Source organism: Triturus cristatus, chromosome 6 (assembly GCF_964204655.1).
Source record: "Triturus cristatus chromosome 6, aTriCri1.1, whole genome shotgun sequence".
Classification (NCBI taxonomy): Eukaryota; Metazoa; Chordata; class Amphibia; order Caudata; family Salamandridae; genus Triturus; species Triturus cristatus.
Window position 1 is genome coordinate 1148639146 of NC_140589.1, and position 17467 is coordinate 1148656612.

The 17467-nt window shown below is 50.9% G+C and overlaps 1 protein-coding gene across 8 annotated transcripts in view; it reads right to left on the reverse strand.

The window, feature by feature from the left end:
• The window catches only part of MAP4K3 (mitogen-activated protein kinase kinase kinase kinase 3), a 1115786-nt gene that overhangs the window by 347399 nt on the left and 750920 nt on the right, over nt 1-17467 (reverse strand). For all 8 annotated transcript variants that reach the window (XM_085612074.1, XM_085612073.1, XM_085612071.1 and 5 more), the window contains one exon: nt 6567-6625. In XM_085612074.1, the coding sequence (XP_085468200.1) occupies nt 6567-6625 (59 nt within the window). The remainder of the gene's footprint in view (nt 1-6566; nt 6626-17467) is intronic.

The following is a 17467-nucleotide window of genomic DNA, read 5'->3' on the forward strand; positions in this document are numbered from 1 at the left end:
CTCTTCCCCCCCTCCGGAACAATAGGTCGACTGACAGCGCTAGGACGCCCCAGGGTAACTACGCGGTTTATAAATCCGTATTCAAATTCAAACGGGCTGGCAGGACGGGGATGTGAATATAAGCGTCCTGCAAGTCCAACGCTACCATCCAGTCTTTCGGGTCGAGGGCAGACGAGACCTGAACAAGCGTCAACATCTTCAACTTCTCCTTCCGGAGGTAGCGGTTGACGTTCCTGAGATCCAAGATAGGAAGCAGGCCCTTGCCCTTCTTGGGGACCAGAAAGTAGTGGAAGTAATAACCATGACATACTTCTGGGACAGGAACGTGCTGGATGGCTCCCTTGGCCAAAAGAGCCGTAACTTTCTGCTTGAAAAGGGCCAGGTGAGCCTTCGACATGCCGTGGTATTGCGGTGGCATGGCTGGAGGGGTAGCCTCGAAGGGGAGCGAGTAGCCCCTTCGAACTATCTGCAAAACCCACCTGTCCGACGTGATGGTGCGCCAGTGGGGGAGGTGATGGCGAATCCTGCCGTCCACTGGCATTTGATGGGCCTGAAATGTCGGACTAGGAAGGTTTGGAGGCTGCTGCAGAGGGGGGGTTGGTGGACTGGCCCGCCCACTAGCCTCCGGAACCACAACGGTTGTTCCCACGTCCCCAGGTGCGCGAAAGTTGGGTAACTTGCTGCGGCCTGTGGCTCTGGGTTGGATGTAGCGGGACACCCCTTCCATAGACAGGAAAGGGGCGAAAAGCAGACTGCGCAGGGCAGGTGGAGAGGCCCAAGGACTTCGCCATAGCCCATGACTCCTTGAAACGCTCTAGAGCGTTGTCTGCTTTGTCGCCAAAAAAGGCAACGGCCATCAAAGGGCATGTCCATCAAGGTGTTCTAGACATCCCCCGAAAAGCCAGTCGATCTCATCCAGGCGTAGCGACGAAGCGCTACTGACGTTAAAATGGTCCTGCCCAGAGTTGGCAGTGTCCAGCCCACAACGGATGGTAAACTTTGCCGCATCCACCCCGGCGGCGACAGCCTGGAAGAGCACTGTCCGGCCTACTCCAGACCGTGAGGCAACACTTGCGCAACCGTATCCCACACAGAGTGGGAATAAGGGCTCAAGAGACATGCGGTGTTTACCGACCTCAGTCCTAAGCTGGCGGAAGAGAAAATATTCTTCCCAAGATGGTCCAGCTTCTTGGATTCCCTTTCTGGTGGAGCGGTAGGGAATGCGCTCTTGGAAGTGGAGGCTTGGGCCACCAAGCTCTCTGGGGTTGGGTGTTGGGATAGGAAAGTGAGGTCGCCCAGAGCCGGGTGGTGGCATTGGGCGATCATCCTGTCCACGGGAGCCCACATGTTGGGCCTGGACCACGTTGTGAGAAAGTCCCATCTTTCTTGCATGGTATGCCCCCACTTTTTGCTGAATTGCTGAATGTATTTTGAATCAGGTGCCCAGGGCCTATGTTCCTTCCCTACAAAAACCTCAAATCCAAATTGGCAAGCCCTGGCCACATGTCAGCCCCTGGTAAATGGTACCCTAGGTACCCAGGGCCTTGTGACCAGGGAAGGCCTCTAAGGGCTGCAGCACTCATTGTGCCACCCTTAGAGGCCCTGTACCCTAACACACACACACTGCCCTTGCAGGCTGAGTGTCTGGGTACAAGACAAAACAAAGAGTCGACATGGTACACATCCCTGTGTGCTATGCCCACCACCTACACTGCCCTGGCATACATCAGCCACCCCTCTAGCTGGGTGCCCTATGCCAGTGGTGTGGGCACAGGAGCATGATCCCTGTGCCCCTACAGTACCCAGGTCCATTCATGGGCCCTGTAAGTGCCGGGCTGCCATTTAAGAGTACATGGTGCTGAGAGCTCGTCAAACACGAACTCCACAGCAACATAATGGCAACACTGAAGACTGAGAAGTTTGGTATCAAACTTCTCAGCACATTAAACCCGCACTGATGCCAGTGTGAGATTTAATGTACCAAGCACCACAGAGGGCATCTTAGAGAGGCCCCCTGAAACCTAACCTATAATCCACGTCTGGTCTGAGAGGCTGCCACACAGCAGAGATGTTGCTGGACCCCTGGGTAGGAGAGCCCCTGCTCTCCTGGGCCTGCAACAATGCACATCCTGGGCGAGGTGCTAGGTCTCCTCCCCCAGGATGGACAGGGGGAAGCTTCAAAGGCATGCCGCCTCTGTGAGCTTCCCCACTCTGGCAGGAAGCCTGGCCGGAAACCCCAAATAAGGATAGGTGATGTGCCAGCCTGCCAACTCCACCCCTCAGGTGGGGGAGGCGAGGTGAAGCACATCTCCGGGCGCTTGCCATCTTGACGATGGGAGGCCCTACCCAATCAGGACTAGGCTACTGCCCCCCTCCCACAGGAGAGTGTCAGAATAGGGGGTGTACCCATCCCAGGACAGGGACCCATTGGTCCCTGCCCTTTACCTATCTGTAACGCCCCTAAATCTAGTATTTAGGGGCACCTTGAACCTTCCTTTCCCAGATTCCAAAATACAAAGACGAGCAAGAACAAAGAAGACCTGCCGTGCAGCTGCTAAGAAGAGGAAGACACCAACTGCTTTGGCCCCAGCCCTACCGGCCTGTCGACCCTCGAACCTGCTCCTGCTACATCCCGGCACCTCTTGTGGCCAGCAACCTCACAAACCCCGGAGGACCTGGCTACCTGTTGGCTCTAAGCACCTGGGACTCCCATGAGCAGAGGCTCTGCTCAAAATCCGCTTCTAATTCCTGGCAACAGCCCGGAACCGCAAACCCTGAACACTCTGCACCCGCCAAGCCTGGCCTGTGCCGGAGTGAACCAAGACCACGAGGACGACCCCCCGGCGACTGTGACCCCGAGTCCGGCACCCAAGGACTACCTTCAACGCTCCGGACAACGCCTGCAGCTTCAGAACCAGGTACCCCCTCCAACCACGATCAACAGAGGGTAAGATTTCCCGACACCAAAAGGCACCCCTGCACCTGGCGCCCTGCGCCCCCCTGTGCCCAACTCCTGGGTACATACCTATCCTCCAACTACCCAACTTACCTCTCGAAGTGGTGGTGGCACCTGAAGAATCTTCGTCCCCGAGCTTGCAGCCTTTTTCCAACCAGGAGCTTTCCCATTGAAATCAATTGAGCCCCCGAAGGCTCAAAAGCACCCTGCACCCAGCCGCCCGAGTGGCCCCGTCAGTGTAACCTCTACACCTATCTACTTCCCCATTTGCCCTGAGCAAGTGACCAGGAGCACAGCTCCCACGGCCGCGTGGCCTGCTAATCAGCAGCCACCAACCAAGGCCCCCCTGCCTCCCATAGGATAACATTGGGCCTAACTCACTCTGCACCCGGCTGCCCCTGCGCCGCTGAGCATGTAACAACTGTACCTACCTGACTCTGGGAGACCCGGAGTCTGTGCCCAGAACCTTAACTTTGACAGTCGAGTACTTGCCCAACAGCCGATAACTCAATTTTCTCCACAGGGTAACATTGACTGGTTTCTTCTGAAATTTCTTCTAAGTGTGGAGTTTCTAAAACTTAAAATATTCACCAAAAATCAGCCGAGTAACGAAAACGAAAATACTCACCTGCTTTTAGGAGAGATCCCAGTGCTGGATCTTGGTGCCCAGCACTGACCCTGAAAAATATTCGCAACCGTACTTACCAGTAACCCAATTTTCTTCTATAGGAAACCATTGACTGTTTTTCTGTGAAATTGCGATTCTCATATTACCATGACTAGAGAATCTGGATTTCATTAAAGACACGGAGGCTGACTTATGCATTATTCCTTTAATGCAGTCCAAGTAGCCGCTTACATCACAATATTAAAAGGTTCCAGAATAGAACAATAGCAACACATGAAAGGCATGAGCCATCAACAATCTGCCTCTTTTAAATGCGGCTCCAAGCAGATAAGTTCATTTTCCTTCATTACCATTATTAATTTTTATCTCTATTTCTATTTTTGCAACCTTTAAATATTCTTTAAAAATCGTGCTAACTGTGAAAACCTAATTACTTACCTGTTTTAGCTAGAGATCCCAGTACTGAGTCTAGGAGCCCAGTACTGGATTACAAAAGTAACGAGAACCTACTTTACCTGCAACTTTAATTTTCTTCCTTTGGGAATCATTGACTGTTTTTCTATGAAATTTCTTCTAAGTGTCAACTTTTAAAATAGCTAAATATTGCCTAAAAATCACAGCAGTAACTAAGTCGACTTTTATCACTTGTTTCTAAGAACTGTCCCAGGACTGAATCTAGATCCAGTCCTGGAGTTACAAAAGTAATCCTGAATGTAATCTATTGTAAATAACTTAAAATTTCCATTGAGCTCAATGCATTATTGTGTTTGAAATTGTGTTGCCTATTGCAACAACCAGTAACCAGTATTTACAAAAATCAATTGCATATTGCAAAAGTATTTACCTAAAGCCTCTCATTCTGAGAAAGTATATTTTAATACCTATTGTTGGTTCTAAAATAAAACACATATTTTGTATATAAACCATTGGCCTAGAGTTCAGTTCTTGAGTGTGTGAGACCATTTGCTGACAGAGTGTACAACAAATGCTTTACACTGTCCTCTGATACTGCCTTACTGCTCGACCAAGCTACCACTTTAGAGAGTAAGGTTATATCTAACTTTAGCCTCTGCCAAACCTCTGGGGACTGGGGACTCTGCACACACTGTACCTATTTGGGAACAGCATGTACAGAGCCACTTTCTCACACACGTGCCCAAAAGGAAATCGGTGAGGGCCTCATTAAATGGCAGCAGGGGCTCCGAAGAGCTTACAGCTGGTTAAAGCACCTCTGTCAGGAGGTTAGTCCTGACTACCACTGTAGGAAGCTCGAGGTTTAGAGCCTCGGCCGCCCTACACAACACCACTCCGTACGACGCTCTCTCCTCCGTAGCCACGGTAGGAGGAGAAGACATGCCAAGGTCAGGGGAGGTGTCCAGACCACTGGCATCCCCCAGTTAGTCTCTCCAGTTCTGCTCAGATTCTAGCTGATCAGTCAGAGGGTCACCTGACCCCTCCCAGTCCTCCTCCTTATCCTATAGGTGCCAATCTGGCCGTAAAGGGACCCCAGGTGTGAACAGGGGCACAAAAACCCCACTCTGTGCCGGATCCAGTGTCGGGCGACGTAGGTCCGGGTCCACATCAGGATGGAGGCCGGGGTCGACGCTGGCCGGGGGCCCGACCGGCGTCAAATGCGGTAATGGTGCCGGAGGAAGCTGCGCCGGTGGAGGTGTAATCAGGTCAACTAGCGCCGATCCGGATCCAGGCCTGGATCCAAGGGGGGCCTGAGGCGCCGGAGCAGTCGGCGGAGAAGGCTTAGGCCCCCCCCAACCGGCGGGTTCGGGCCGCCCAAAGATGGCTATGCATCACCTCGTAGAACCTACAAAGCTGGGTGGGAGTTGCTTTGGGTCCCGGGAAGGGAGGGATATACGGAATCGACTCTTCGGGCTCTGCATGTGGAGCCACAGAAGGGGCACCACCCGCATCCCTCGTTGGGTCAGCCGACCGACGAGGAGAAGTCGAAGAGCGACTATGCTTCTTTGACTTCTTCTAATGCTTCGACGTACCCAACCCCGAGTGCGAAGACTTCGATGACTTGGACGAACGGTGGTGGCTCCGCGACCGGTCCCTCGACCTCTCTCGCGACTGGGACCTCGAAGGGCGCGGATCTGACTGCCGGTGCTCCAGCAACTTTCGGGACCGCTCTCGCAAAGCCATCGTGCCATCGACCGGCAGTCGGAGCACGACTTGGGGTCATGCTCCAGGGAAAAGAGGCACACGTGGTGCGGATCCGTTACCGACATCTGTCGGTTACAGGAACCGTATGCCTTGAAGCCAGGCATCCCTCGTGCACCTGGAGTCGACAGACTCAAAAGACAGAAGTCGAGAAAAAAGTCAGTCAGAAAGTGAATGGAGGTACTGCTCTCTCCGGATCTGCGCTGGCTGGCGCGGAAAAAGAAAGAACTGACGTCAGCTCGCGAGGGCGGTGTTTATGTAGCTACTGCAACGTCAACCCGGCGACAAGATGGCAACGACCAATGCGGAGCCGACCGACGCCACCTTCCGACACACAGCGGTACTGCTGACGGAAAAATTTCCGGAACCAGTCCGACGCCTGGGGCTAATGCTAAGGAACGTAATCTATAACTAACGTGTTTCCTTCAGATTGCTATATTTAAATCCTCTCAACAAATAAAATATATTCTTAAAATAAAATTAGGAAACATTCAGTTAAAATCAGCACAGAACCCTATCAAAATAATTTCTTTCAGATAAGGGACCATCAAGTTAACAGTAACGTTTGCACTGTGAAGGTTACATCCTTTTAAAACACACTAATATATTACAGGGCCTCATTTTGCACACTGATAACAGAATTCTAAATTATTTTAACTTTACCAATATGAGGTTTATGGAAGGGAAATTAAAAATAAAAGTCAGTTTGTAATAACAAAAAATATAAAGGAAAAAATAAAAGCATATCTCACCCAGTGCTTCATGTGGTCAAACAAATACTTAAACAGTATACTTAGCTAAACTTACCAACACAGCACTTTTGACACCATTTAGTTTCAGGAATTTTAGCTGATACCGCAAACTTCCTAGAACATCAACAAGAAATATGATCATGAAAAAGAAAATCATGAAAAACAAAAACACCTGAAATGCACAAATTAAAATAATAGATGATGAAAATAAAACTAACAAATTGAAGGAACTTTAAACAAGTTAAAGCTCGGAAATCACATTTCAAGGAAGAACTTTTAATAAACCACATTAGGAGCCATACTGATCTGCTTTCAAATTTAATTGACCACATAATACTTGGGTAACAATGTAAATACAATAACAATGCAAATATAGTCATGCATGATTTGCACTAATTACATTACTTTGAATTGTACGAGTTACTCATGTTTCAATCATAAAAAGTGCTACCCTGACAGACTGTGGAATGGAAAAATGAAATTCAACTGCATTTTGCTCCTACATTCAATCAAACAGTTAAATCAATTTCAGTTTCTCCCTCAGAAGTTTTTTTTTTTGTTTTTGAGTTTTATATAGCGCAAACTAGACCCGAAGGTATCAGAGCACTTTACATGAGCATCAGTTACGTTACAAACCAACATTCATTTTTTTTTTTTTTTGTTAGGCACTGGGAGATTAACCCCTTCGGTGCTCATGACGGAATGGTTCCGTCATGACCCACGGTTGAGCTGTGCTCATGACGGAACCATTCCGTCATGACCACGCCCGCGCAAGATTCCGTCAGCACAGCGGCGGAATCTGCGCAGCATCGAAGGGGTTAAGTGATTTGCCCAGAATCACAGAATGTTGAGCATCCCTGTCGGAGCTCGAACCCAGTTTCCCAGCTCTTTGTTCGACCGCCCTAGCCTTAAGGCCATATTCTCTCCCCAGAAGTACTACTACAAAGCGTATCTTTGATAATACAATTAAATCAAATTTTACAATTGTGTATGTTTGTAATTTTCATCCATTCTCAGAAAGGAATAATCCAAAGAGATGCTACTCACAATCAGTGAATAAGCAGAAAGAAGGAACCCCTTCCAAAATAACAAGTTAGTTCCCTTTGCTAATGCTCTTTCTAGTAGAGACTATCTAGCAGAACATCCCACACCTTTTGAATATTTGCTAGGTGTCAGACCTAGGGCCTGATTTAGATTTCAGAGGACTGTTTACTCCGTCACAACAGTGACGGATATCCCGTCCGCCAAAATATAAATCCCATAGGAACTAATGGCAGTTCGATTTCGGGGGCAAGGATATCCGTCACCGTTGTGACGGAGTAACCCGTCTGCTGAAATCTAAATCAGGCCCTTAATCTGGAAACATTTTGTCAGTACCATGGTATGCCGGTGGGTGGCGATCTGTGGCTCTGCACTGATGTTGATCTGCTCCAGAAATGACAAGCGGAGCTAATATAGGCACCACTCCTGCACACTGAAGTCAGTTACTTTCCACTGACGTAATTCGCTTTGAGGCTGTCCACACCACCAGACAGAGCCCCAAAAGCAACCTGGGGTGACCAGCGTGAAGATTCCTAGGTTGGGGATTCTTTTAAGGGATACAGTCCAGACACAGAACGGGGAGGATCAGTGGGTGGGTGAGGAATCTGCAACTGGAAAGAGTCTCCACCAGAAGGACAAGTTACTTACCTTCGGTAACGATCTATCTGTAAGAGACATAGATTAGCTATGGATTCCTCACCTTAGAATTACCCCATGCGTCAGACTAGATCTGGAGAATGTTTTCCTCAGCAGAACCCCTGAACGTCGATAGGTGGCGTCGGTCGACTCCGCGTTTGTCGTTACGTTGTGGTCGCCGGAATGACGTTGCAGTATCTACTTAGACGCCGCCCACGCATGCTTGTCAGTTCTTTACACGACATTCCACGCCAGAAGCGCAGAGCCATGCAAGAAACAGACCACTGGTGCACAAAAACTAGGGCCCTAAAAAGGGAATCCCTTACACTAGAAGTCAGTTAGCAGAACGGGGAGCAAGGGTGGGGGGGTGAGGAATCCATAACTAATTTATGGCTCTTATAGATACATCATTACAGAAGGTAAGTAACTTGTTCATCTGAAAGAGACAATTAGTTATGGATTCCTCACCTTAGAATAGATACCCCAGCAATCCCAACCCCGGTGGTGGGTCTGCGAACCAAGTTCACACCAGAAAGTCCTGAAGAACTGAACGGCCGAAGAAGCCGTCTCTCCGGACTTGGCTGTCCAGGCATTAGTGTTTGGTAAACGTATGCAGTGAAGCCCACGTAGCTGCCTGGCAGATGTCAAGAAGGGGGACTCCACGTCCCAAAGCAGTAGTGGCTGCCGTCGCCCTGGTGGAATGGGCATTCAACCCCACTGGAGGTTCCTTTTTCGCTAAGGAATAGCAGATTTTGATGCAAAGAATGGCCCATCGGGAGAAGGTTCGTTTTTGCACGGCCTGACCATTCTTGGCGCCCACATAACCAACAAAGAGCTGGTCATCCACCGGGAATTGTTTTGTGCAATCAAGATAGAACGAAAGCGCACGTTTTAGAGCCAGACGGTGGAGCCTCTCTTACTCTTTAGAAGGATGCGGAGGCGGAAAGAAGGTGGGCAAAGTGATGGTCTGTCCTATATGGAAAGAGGTAACCACTTTGGGAAGGAAAGAAGGCCTAGTGCAGAGGACAACTTTGTCCGGATGAACAGCCAGGAAAGGAGACTTAGAAGAAAGGGCTTGTAGCTCCCTCACCCTGCGAGCAGAGGTGATGGCAACCAGAAATGCAGTTTTAAGGGTCAAGAGTCTGAGAGGACAGTTATGTAGCGGCTCAAAAGGAGCGCACATAAGAGAAGTGAGAAAGAGGTTCAAGTCCCACTGGGGCATCACAAAAGGAGTTGGAGGAAACAAGTGAGTAATGCCCTTAAAGAAGCGATTTACAATAGGTAACTTCAAAAGAGAAGGCTGGTGGTGGTGGAGGAGGAGGAGGAGGCCTGCCTGGCTGGCAAAATAAGATTACAGACTTCGGGAGGAAGGTAGAAAGCTGTCAACTGTCGCCCCTCAATCTCCAAGAAAGGAGGTGGAGGCTGGACATATTCGGCTGGAGGACCGCGCCCTGCTGCTTGTGACAAAAGATCCTCCCGAAGAGGCAGTCTCATCGGAAGATCGATGGCCATGTGAAATACCTCGGGATACCAGACTCTTTGTGCCCAATCCGGCGCCACAAGAATGACTTGGGCCCGGTCGCGCTTGATCTTCTTCAGCACTCTGGAAAGACGTGGTACAGGCAAAAAGACATATAGAAGACCGCAACTACACTTGGAACGAAAAGCGTCACCTAGCAAGTGCCGTCTTGGAAATTCCATTGCACAGAACTGCTGACATTGCGCGTTCTCTTCGGTTGCGAATAGATCTAACCAAGGCTCTCCCCACTGCTGAAAGAGACCTTGCACCACCTCCAAGTGAAGACGCCATTCATGATCCATCATGCACTTGAGGCTGCGCTCGTCCGCTCTGGCGTTCAGAGAACCTGCCAGGTGCTGAATCACCAGAGATATTCCCTGATGTTCCAGCCATGTCCAAAGGCGAAGAGTCTCTTGACATAGGGTCCACGACCCCACCCTGCCCTGTTTGTTGCAGTTCCACATGGTGGTGGTGTTGTCCGTGAACAACTTAACAACTCTTCCCCTGACAGAGGGAAGGAATGCCTTAAGTGTAAGATGAATCACCCTAAGCTCCAGAAAGTCGATATGGAGTCCGGACTACGCCAGAGACCAGAGGGCCTCTGATCTCCACCTCTCCCATGTGGCCGCCCCACCCCAGCAGTGATGCATCTGTCTCCACTGTGAACTCCTGTTGGGGAAGGGAGAGGAATCTGCCGTTGACCCAATCCTGGTTTGTTAGCCACCACTGTAACTAACATGCAGTGCCCTCCGAGATCTGGATGAAATCGGAAAGATTCCCCTGATGCTGTGCCCACTGGAACTTCAGGTCCCACTGCAGAGCCCTCATATGCCACCTCTGGCATAGTCCACCAGCAGGATGAGGCCCAGTAGCCTCAGGGTCGTTCTGACCGAAACCCGGGATGGAGGCAGAAAGATCGGAATCATAGCACGAATATCCCGGAGTCGCTGCTCAGGAGGATGCCCGAAACTGCGCTGTGTCCAGAACCGCTCCGATGAAAAGGAGCTTCTGAAAGGGAATCCGGTGTGACTTCGGCACATTGATAGTGAACCCCAGCGAATGCAAGAGGTAAGTCGTAGTCTGGAGGTGGGAGACGACAGCCTCGGGCAAGCCCACCTTCAACAGCCAGTCGTCGAGATAGGGGAATACTGGAACCCCCGATCTGCGCAGATGAGCTACGACCACCGCCATCACTTTCGTGAACACCCGAGGGGTGCTGGTAAGGCCGAGGAGGAGCACGGTAAACTCAACGTGCTCGTGGCCTACCGTGAACCGTAGGTAACGCCGATGAGCCGGCAGGACACCCATGTGAAAATAAGCGTCCTGCAAGGCCAAAGCTACCATCAAGGCTCCAGGGTCCAGAGCGGACAGGACCTGAGCCAGGGTCAACATTTTGAACTTCTCCTTCTGGAGGAAGCGGTTGACGTTCCGGAGATCCAAGATAGGACGCAGGCCCTTATCCTTCCTGGCCACCAGAAGGTAGTGGGAATATCAACCACAACCTGCTTCTGGGGCAGGAACATGCTTGATGGCTCCCTTGGCCGAGAGAGCTGTAACTTCCTGTTAGAGAAGGGCCAAGTGATCCTCCGACATACGATGGGGCTGAGGTTGCATGGATGGACGGGTAGTCTCGAAGGAGAGGGAATAGCCCCTTCAGACTATCTGCAAAACCCACCTGTCTGACGAAATGTTGAGCCAGTGGGGGAGGTGATGGTGAATCCTGCCGCCCACTGACAAAAGTGGCCCTGAAAGGGTGGACTGGAAGGGCTTGGAGGCTGCTGCAGGGGGGGGGGGGTGCTGGTGGACTGGCCCGCCCACTGACCCCCAGACCCACGATGGTGGGTCCCACGTCCGTGCGGTGGCTGGACAGCTTGCACAGGCCTGTGACTCTGGGCGGAATGTGGGGGGCACCCCTTCCGTAGCCACGAAAGGGGCAAAAGGTAGACTGCATTGGGCGGGAAGGGGATGCGAGGCCCAAGGACCTGGCCGTAGATCTTAAGTGCTTAAAACCCTCAAGAGCGTTGTCCGCCTAGACGCCAAACAAGCGACGGCCATCAAAGAGAATGTTCAAAATCGTAGCTTGGACTTCACTCAAAAAGCCAGTAGACCTCAACCAGGCGTAGTGTCGAAGGGCTACCGACGTGGAAATCGTCCTGCCTAGTGAGTTGGCGGAGACCAGCCTACATCGGATGGCGAACTTCGCTGCGTATTTCCCTACGGCAACTGCACGGGAGAGCACGGCCAGGGCGTCCTCCAGGCACTGTGGCAGCACCTGCGCAACCGTGTCCCACACCAAGAGGGAGTAACGGCCCAAGAGGCATGCAGTGTTCACCGACCGCAGTTCCAAGCTGGAGGAAGAAAACAAAGTGGTCCAGCTTCTTGGATTCCCATCAGGTGGTGCGTTAGGAAATGCGCCCTTGGAAGTCGAGGTTTGGACTACCAAGCTCTTAAGGGCGGGGCGGGGTGGTGAGAGAGGAAAATGGGGTTGCCCGGGGCGGTGGCATCGGCCAATCATCCCATCCACAGGAGGCCCTGTGTTGGGCTTGGACCAAGTGCCCAAAAGGATGTCCATGAGAGCCTTATTGAACAGCAGCAGGGGCTCTGAAGAGGCTGCTGCCGGCTGAAGCACCTCGGCCAGGAGGTTAGTCCTGACTGCCACCGTCGGAAGTTCGAGGTTTAAGGCCTCGGCACTCTACGCAACACAACTGAGTAAGATGCACCCTCCTCAGTAGCCAGGGTGGGGGAGAAAGCATGACAAGGTCTGGAAGGTGTCCAGACCACTGGCATCACCGAACTCCTTTCACAGTCCGGTTCCTCTAACTGGCCTGCAAGAGGGTCCACAGACCCCTACCAGTCCTCCTCACCCTCTTCTGGTAGCCACTTAAGACTGGTAGGAAACATCAGGGGAGAACAGAGGTAGTACCAGTCGGCGCCGGTCCAGACGTTCGACGACGTCGGTCCGGCTACGTGTCCACATTGATGGGGAGGCTGGGGTCAACGTCGGCTGGGGAAATAACCGGCTTCGGAGGGGGTGGAGGTGTCGTCACTGAATTCGGTGCCGGAGGAGGTGTCACGAGGTCAACCGGACCTGAAGCCACCGTCTTCGAAGGCCTACAGCCCCCAACCGAGTCTGCAGGGCCTGAGGGTGCGCCGGCGGAGTCAGGCTGCCCAAAGATGGAATGCAAGACTTCGTAAAAGTTGCGAAGCTGGGCAGGGGTTGCTCCGGCTCCCGGAAAGGGAGGGAAGTCCAGAGTTGAACTCACAGGCCCCACAGCGGAGCCGGATGACTACCTTCCGCTTCCTGCGTAGGCCGACGGACGGGGAGAACGCAAACAGTGACGATGCTTCTTCGCCTTCTTCTTGTGCTTCAACTTACACGAAGACTTTGGTGATGAGTGGTGGTGGTGGTGGTTCCGCAACCAGTCCTGCGACCTCCCTCTCAACCCAGACCTCGAACAGCGCAGAGCAGACTGCCGGGCATCGAGAAGCTCTCGGGACCGCTCCCACAAAGACATCGGGTTCATGGCCCGGCAGTCAGAGCACGACTTCGGGATGTGGTCGCGCTCCAAGCACCAAAAGCACACGATGTGCGGGTCCGTGACCGACATCAATTTGAAACAGGACTCGCAAGCCTTGAAGCCGGTCCGACGTGGAATCCCTCCGTGTATCAGGAGTCGAACGACTCAAAAAAGATGTTAACAAAAGTCGCAAACACTTAGCCAAAGAGTGACTCGAGGTACCACTCTCTCCTTATCGCCGCTGGCTAGCGCGGAAAAATAAAGAACTGACGTCAGCGCATGAGGGCGGCGTCAAAGCAGATACCACAACGTCATTTCTGAGACCACAACGCCAATGATGAACGCGGAGTCGACCGACGTCACCTATCGACGCGAAGGGGTACTGCTTAGGAAAAAAATCTCCGGATCCAGTCTGAAGCCTGGAGGTAAATTCTAAGGTGAGGAATTCATAACTAATTGTCTCTTTCAGATAAAGCATTATCAAAAGTTAAGCAACTTGTTCTTCTGATAGACTTCCAGTGGCACATTTCTCACCTTTTGAATAGATACCACAGCAGTACCTAAGCGTCCACAGAATCAGTTTATTTAGGAAAAAGGTGGTGTACGGCAAGTTGACACAGAGAGCTTGAAGCTCGCTCACCCACTGCGCCGCAGGTCGAAGGTGTTTAACTGTTGCCGCTCAATCTCCAAGCATGAAAGTATAGATTGCAAAGGCCCAGATGCAGAACCCTGCCTGCTGCTGTGACAGATCCTTCTGAGCAAATGGGATGTATGATAGGTTGTGGTTGTGCAAACTCATCGTGTCATACATTTGCCAACCCCTTTAGAACTAGTCGGGCTTGTTTGTCAAGCCCTCTAGCTCAACCCTGAGCCGTTGTGGCTCTCTAAGCAGCAAGGCTTACACAAAGGAACAAGTGTAAGTCAACAGCACCAAAACAATTTAAGAAATAATGAGACACTCAAGAAATCCGTCAGTAATTTGTAAAAATTGACTGTATTTTTAATGTATTTTTAGACGCCACAATGAAAATGATCCACTAGAGACTTCTGGAGATATAAATTTTACAAGGTACATTAAATATGCATTTACTGTGAACAAGTATTGGCAAATTCAATGAATTTCACACGCACACTATTTGGGCAAATACTTTAGCTAGATGTATTGAGGTCAGTTAGAGTTACTTTGGGCGACCTAGCCCCACATGGAGCCAAGTCAGGGGATCCAGTAAGGTCCTCAGATACAGTTACCTCAACAGGTGAAGCAGTCTTCAGTTAGTTCCAGGCACATTTATCATTTGATGTAGGTTCCTATGAAAATGATCCTAAGGAAAGGGATACAAGATGCTGACGATGCTCAAGGATGCTGTGGATGCGATTCGGTCAACAGGGACCTTCCTGTGGCTACTCCTCAGTCCTCCTTCGTTTTTGCTAGTCAGGTTCAGCAGGTGCAGTCCACACGGGTGCAGCATCTCTTTGCCAGTACCTTGGTGCAGCAGGGCAGTCCTTCTTTGGTCCTTCTTCCAGTTCTGTCCAAATCTTAGTTGCCATATGTATGTTCTGTAAATGGCCTCAGGGTAGGATAAGGTTGGTAGACAAATGGCTACCAGATTCCATCCGTCCGGATGACCACTTCTCTGAAGTGTAGCTTCTGGCTATCCCAGGATGCACCATTCTGCCCATTGCCAACATGGTAGACGCCTTCTCCTGTCATCCGGAGCAACCTAGCCCAACCCAGGGGTGTGGCTACCAAGGGGGCTACACGCCCCTGTAAAACCAGTTTCCAACTGGTTTCCCCTTCCCTGTCTCTAGTGCCAGCTTGTGTAGCTAAACAATTGAGCAGCCTGTAGGAAGGTGGGTTTCTGTTACAGCAACCCCCCACTTTTTGCTAGACTACTGATACACTTTCACTTGATGTGCCCTGGGTCACTGCCAATCAGGTTCCCAGGGCCTGTGTTCTTTCCCAAAACTGTACCTTGTACCCCCAATTGGCACCTCTCTGGACAAAGGTTAGTCCCTTGTAAAAGGTACCGTGGGTAGGGAAGGCCTCTAAGGGCTGCAGCACTTATTGTGCTACACTTAGAGGCCCTGTACCTTTACACACAGACACACACACTGTCATTGCAGGTTGCGTGTTTTGGTGCAGAAGAAAGTGAAGAGTCGACATGGCACACATCCCTGGCATAGGTCAGCCCCCAATCTAGCTGGGTGAACTATACCAGCGGTGAGGGTACAGGTGCATGAGACTAATTCTTAGACATTGTAATGCAGTAATGCCATTAAGAGTATATGGTGCTGGGAGTTTGTCATTACGAACTCCACAGCACCATAATATCTTTACTGAAAACTGGAAAGTTTGGTATAAAACTTCTCAGCACATTAAACTCACACTGATGCCAGTGTGGGATTTAATGAAAATTTGCAGTCAGAGGGCATCTCAGAAATTCCCCCTGAAAAACGACCAGCTTCTGGTGGGTTCCCTGACTGGTACACACCAGCCTCCCACCACGAGACATGTTTCCGGACCCCTTCGCTCCCTGAGGCCAGAAACAAAGCCTTTCCTGGGTGGAGGTGGTCACACCTCCCCCAGGCCAGGAAGTGCCATTTGTAGCAGGGGAGCTTCAAAGGCCTTGCTGCCTTTGTAACGCGACCCCTAGCCTCTCATACTATCAGAGCAGGCCCCCTTCCTGTCTCCCATCCTTTTCGGCAAGAAGACAGGTGGGAAAAATAAGCACAGCCCAGAAGGTGTGCCACCTCTGCCAACCCCACCCATCAGATGGGGAAAGGTGAGGTGAAGCCCACTTTTCATTGCCCGCCATCTTGCAGATGGCTGGCACTCTCCGATCAGGATTAGGGATTGTGCCTACACCTCCCCATGTGGGGTGAGCACACCAAGGTTGTAGTTAAGCACAAGTTACTTACTTGTGTAACGATATATCTGTAAGAGACACTAGTTAGTTAGTAATAGATTCCTTACCTTAGAATATCCCCAGGCGTATGTCGCTGGCGTTGTAGTCGCTGAGATGATGTCGTCAGAATTACTTAGACGCGCCCACGCGCGCTGACATCAGTTCTGTACAAGACTTATACGCGCCAGGAACGCAGAGCCATGCCAGAGACCGACTACTGGTGCAATAGATCCAGGACCCTGAAAGGGATGACCTGAACCCTAGAGAACAGTTCGCAGAACGGGGAGGATGGTAAGGAATCTATCACTAACTAATGTCTCTTACAGATATATCGTTACAAAAGTAAGTAACTTGTGCATCTGAAAGAGGCACGTTAGTGATAGATTCCTTACCTTAGAATACATACCCAAGCAATACCAACCCGGGAGGAGGGTCTGCGAAATGAAATCGCACCAGAGAAAGTCACGGAGAACCGACCGGCCAAAGAAGCAGTCTCTCCGGACTGGACTGTCAAGGCAATGGTGCTTAGTGAAAGAATGCAGCGAGGCCAACGTAGCTGCCTGACAGATATCTTGCAGGGGGACAACGTGTCCTAATGCTTTAGTAGCTGCTGTCGCCCTGGTAGAATGGGCTCGCAGCCCAGCCAGAGGTTCCTTTTTAGCAGAGAGTAAAAGGCTTTAATGCACAAGAAAAACCCATCGGGAGATAGTCCGCTTGTGCACAGCCCGACTTTTCTTGTCACCCAGGTAGCCAACAAAGAGCTGGTCATCCACCAGGAATTGCTGTGTGCGGTTGAGATAGAATGAAAGCGCACGTTTTGGGTCCGGACGGTGGAGCCTCTCTTCCTCACTTGAAGGATGCGGAGGCGGGAAGAAAGTGGGCAAAGCGACAATTTGCCAGAGATGAAAGGCGGTGACTACTTTCGGTAGAAAGGAGGGACGTGGACGAAGCACAACCTTGGCTGGATGAAGAGTCAGGAAAGTAGTTTTACATGAAAGAGCCTGAAGCTCACTCACACGCCTGGCGGAGGTGATGGCCACAAGGAAGACAGTTTTTAAAATTATTAACCTCAAAGGACAGTTATGAAGAGGCTCAAAGGGAGTGCACATTAAGTATGTGAGAACCAGGTTCAAGTCCCACTGAGGCATCACAATAGGAATAGGAGGGAAAAGGTGAGTAATGTGAATAGATTTCTCAAACGCAACAAGGGACTTGAAAAGAGAGCCTGAGAAAGGCTGAAAGAGCAGAAAGGTAGCCCTTGATAGTGCCCAGAGCAGAGCCCTGCTGGGCCAAAGAGAGAAGGAACAATAGGACCTCAGAAAGAGGGGCAGAAAGG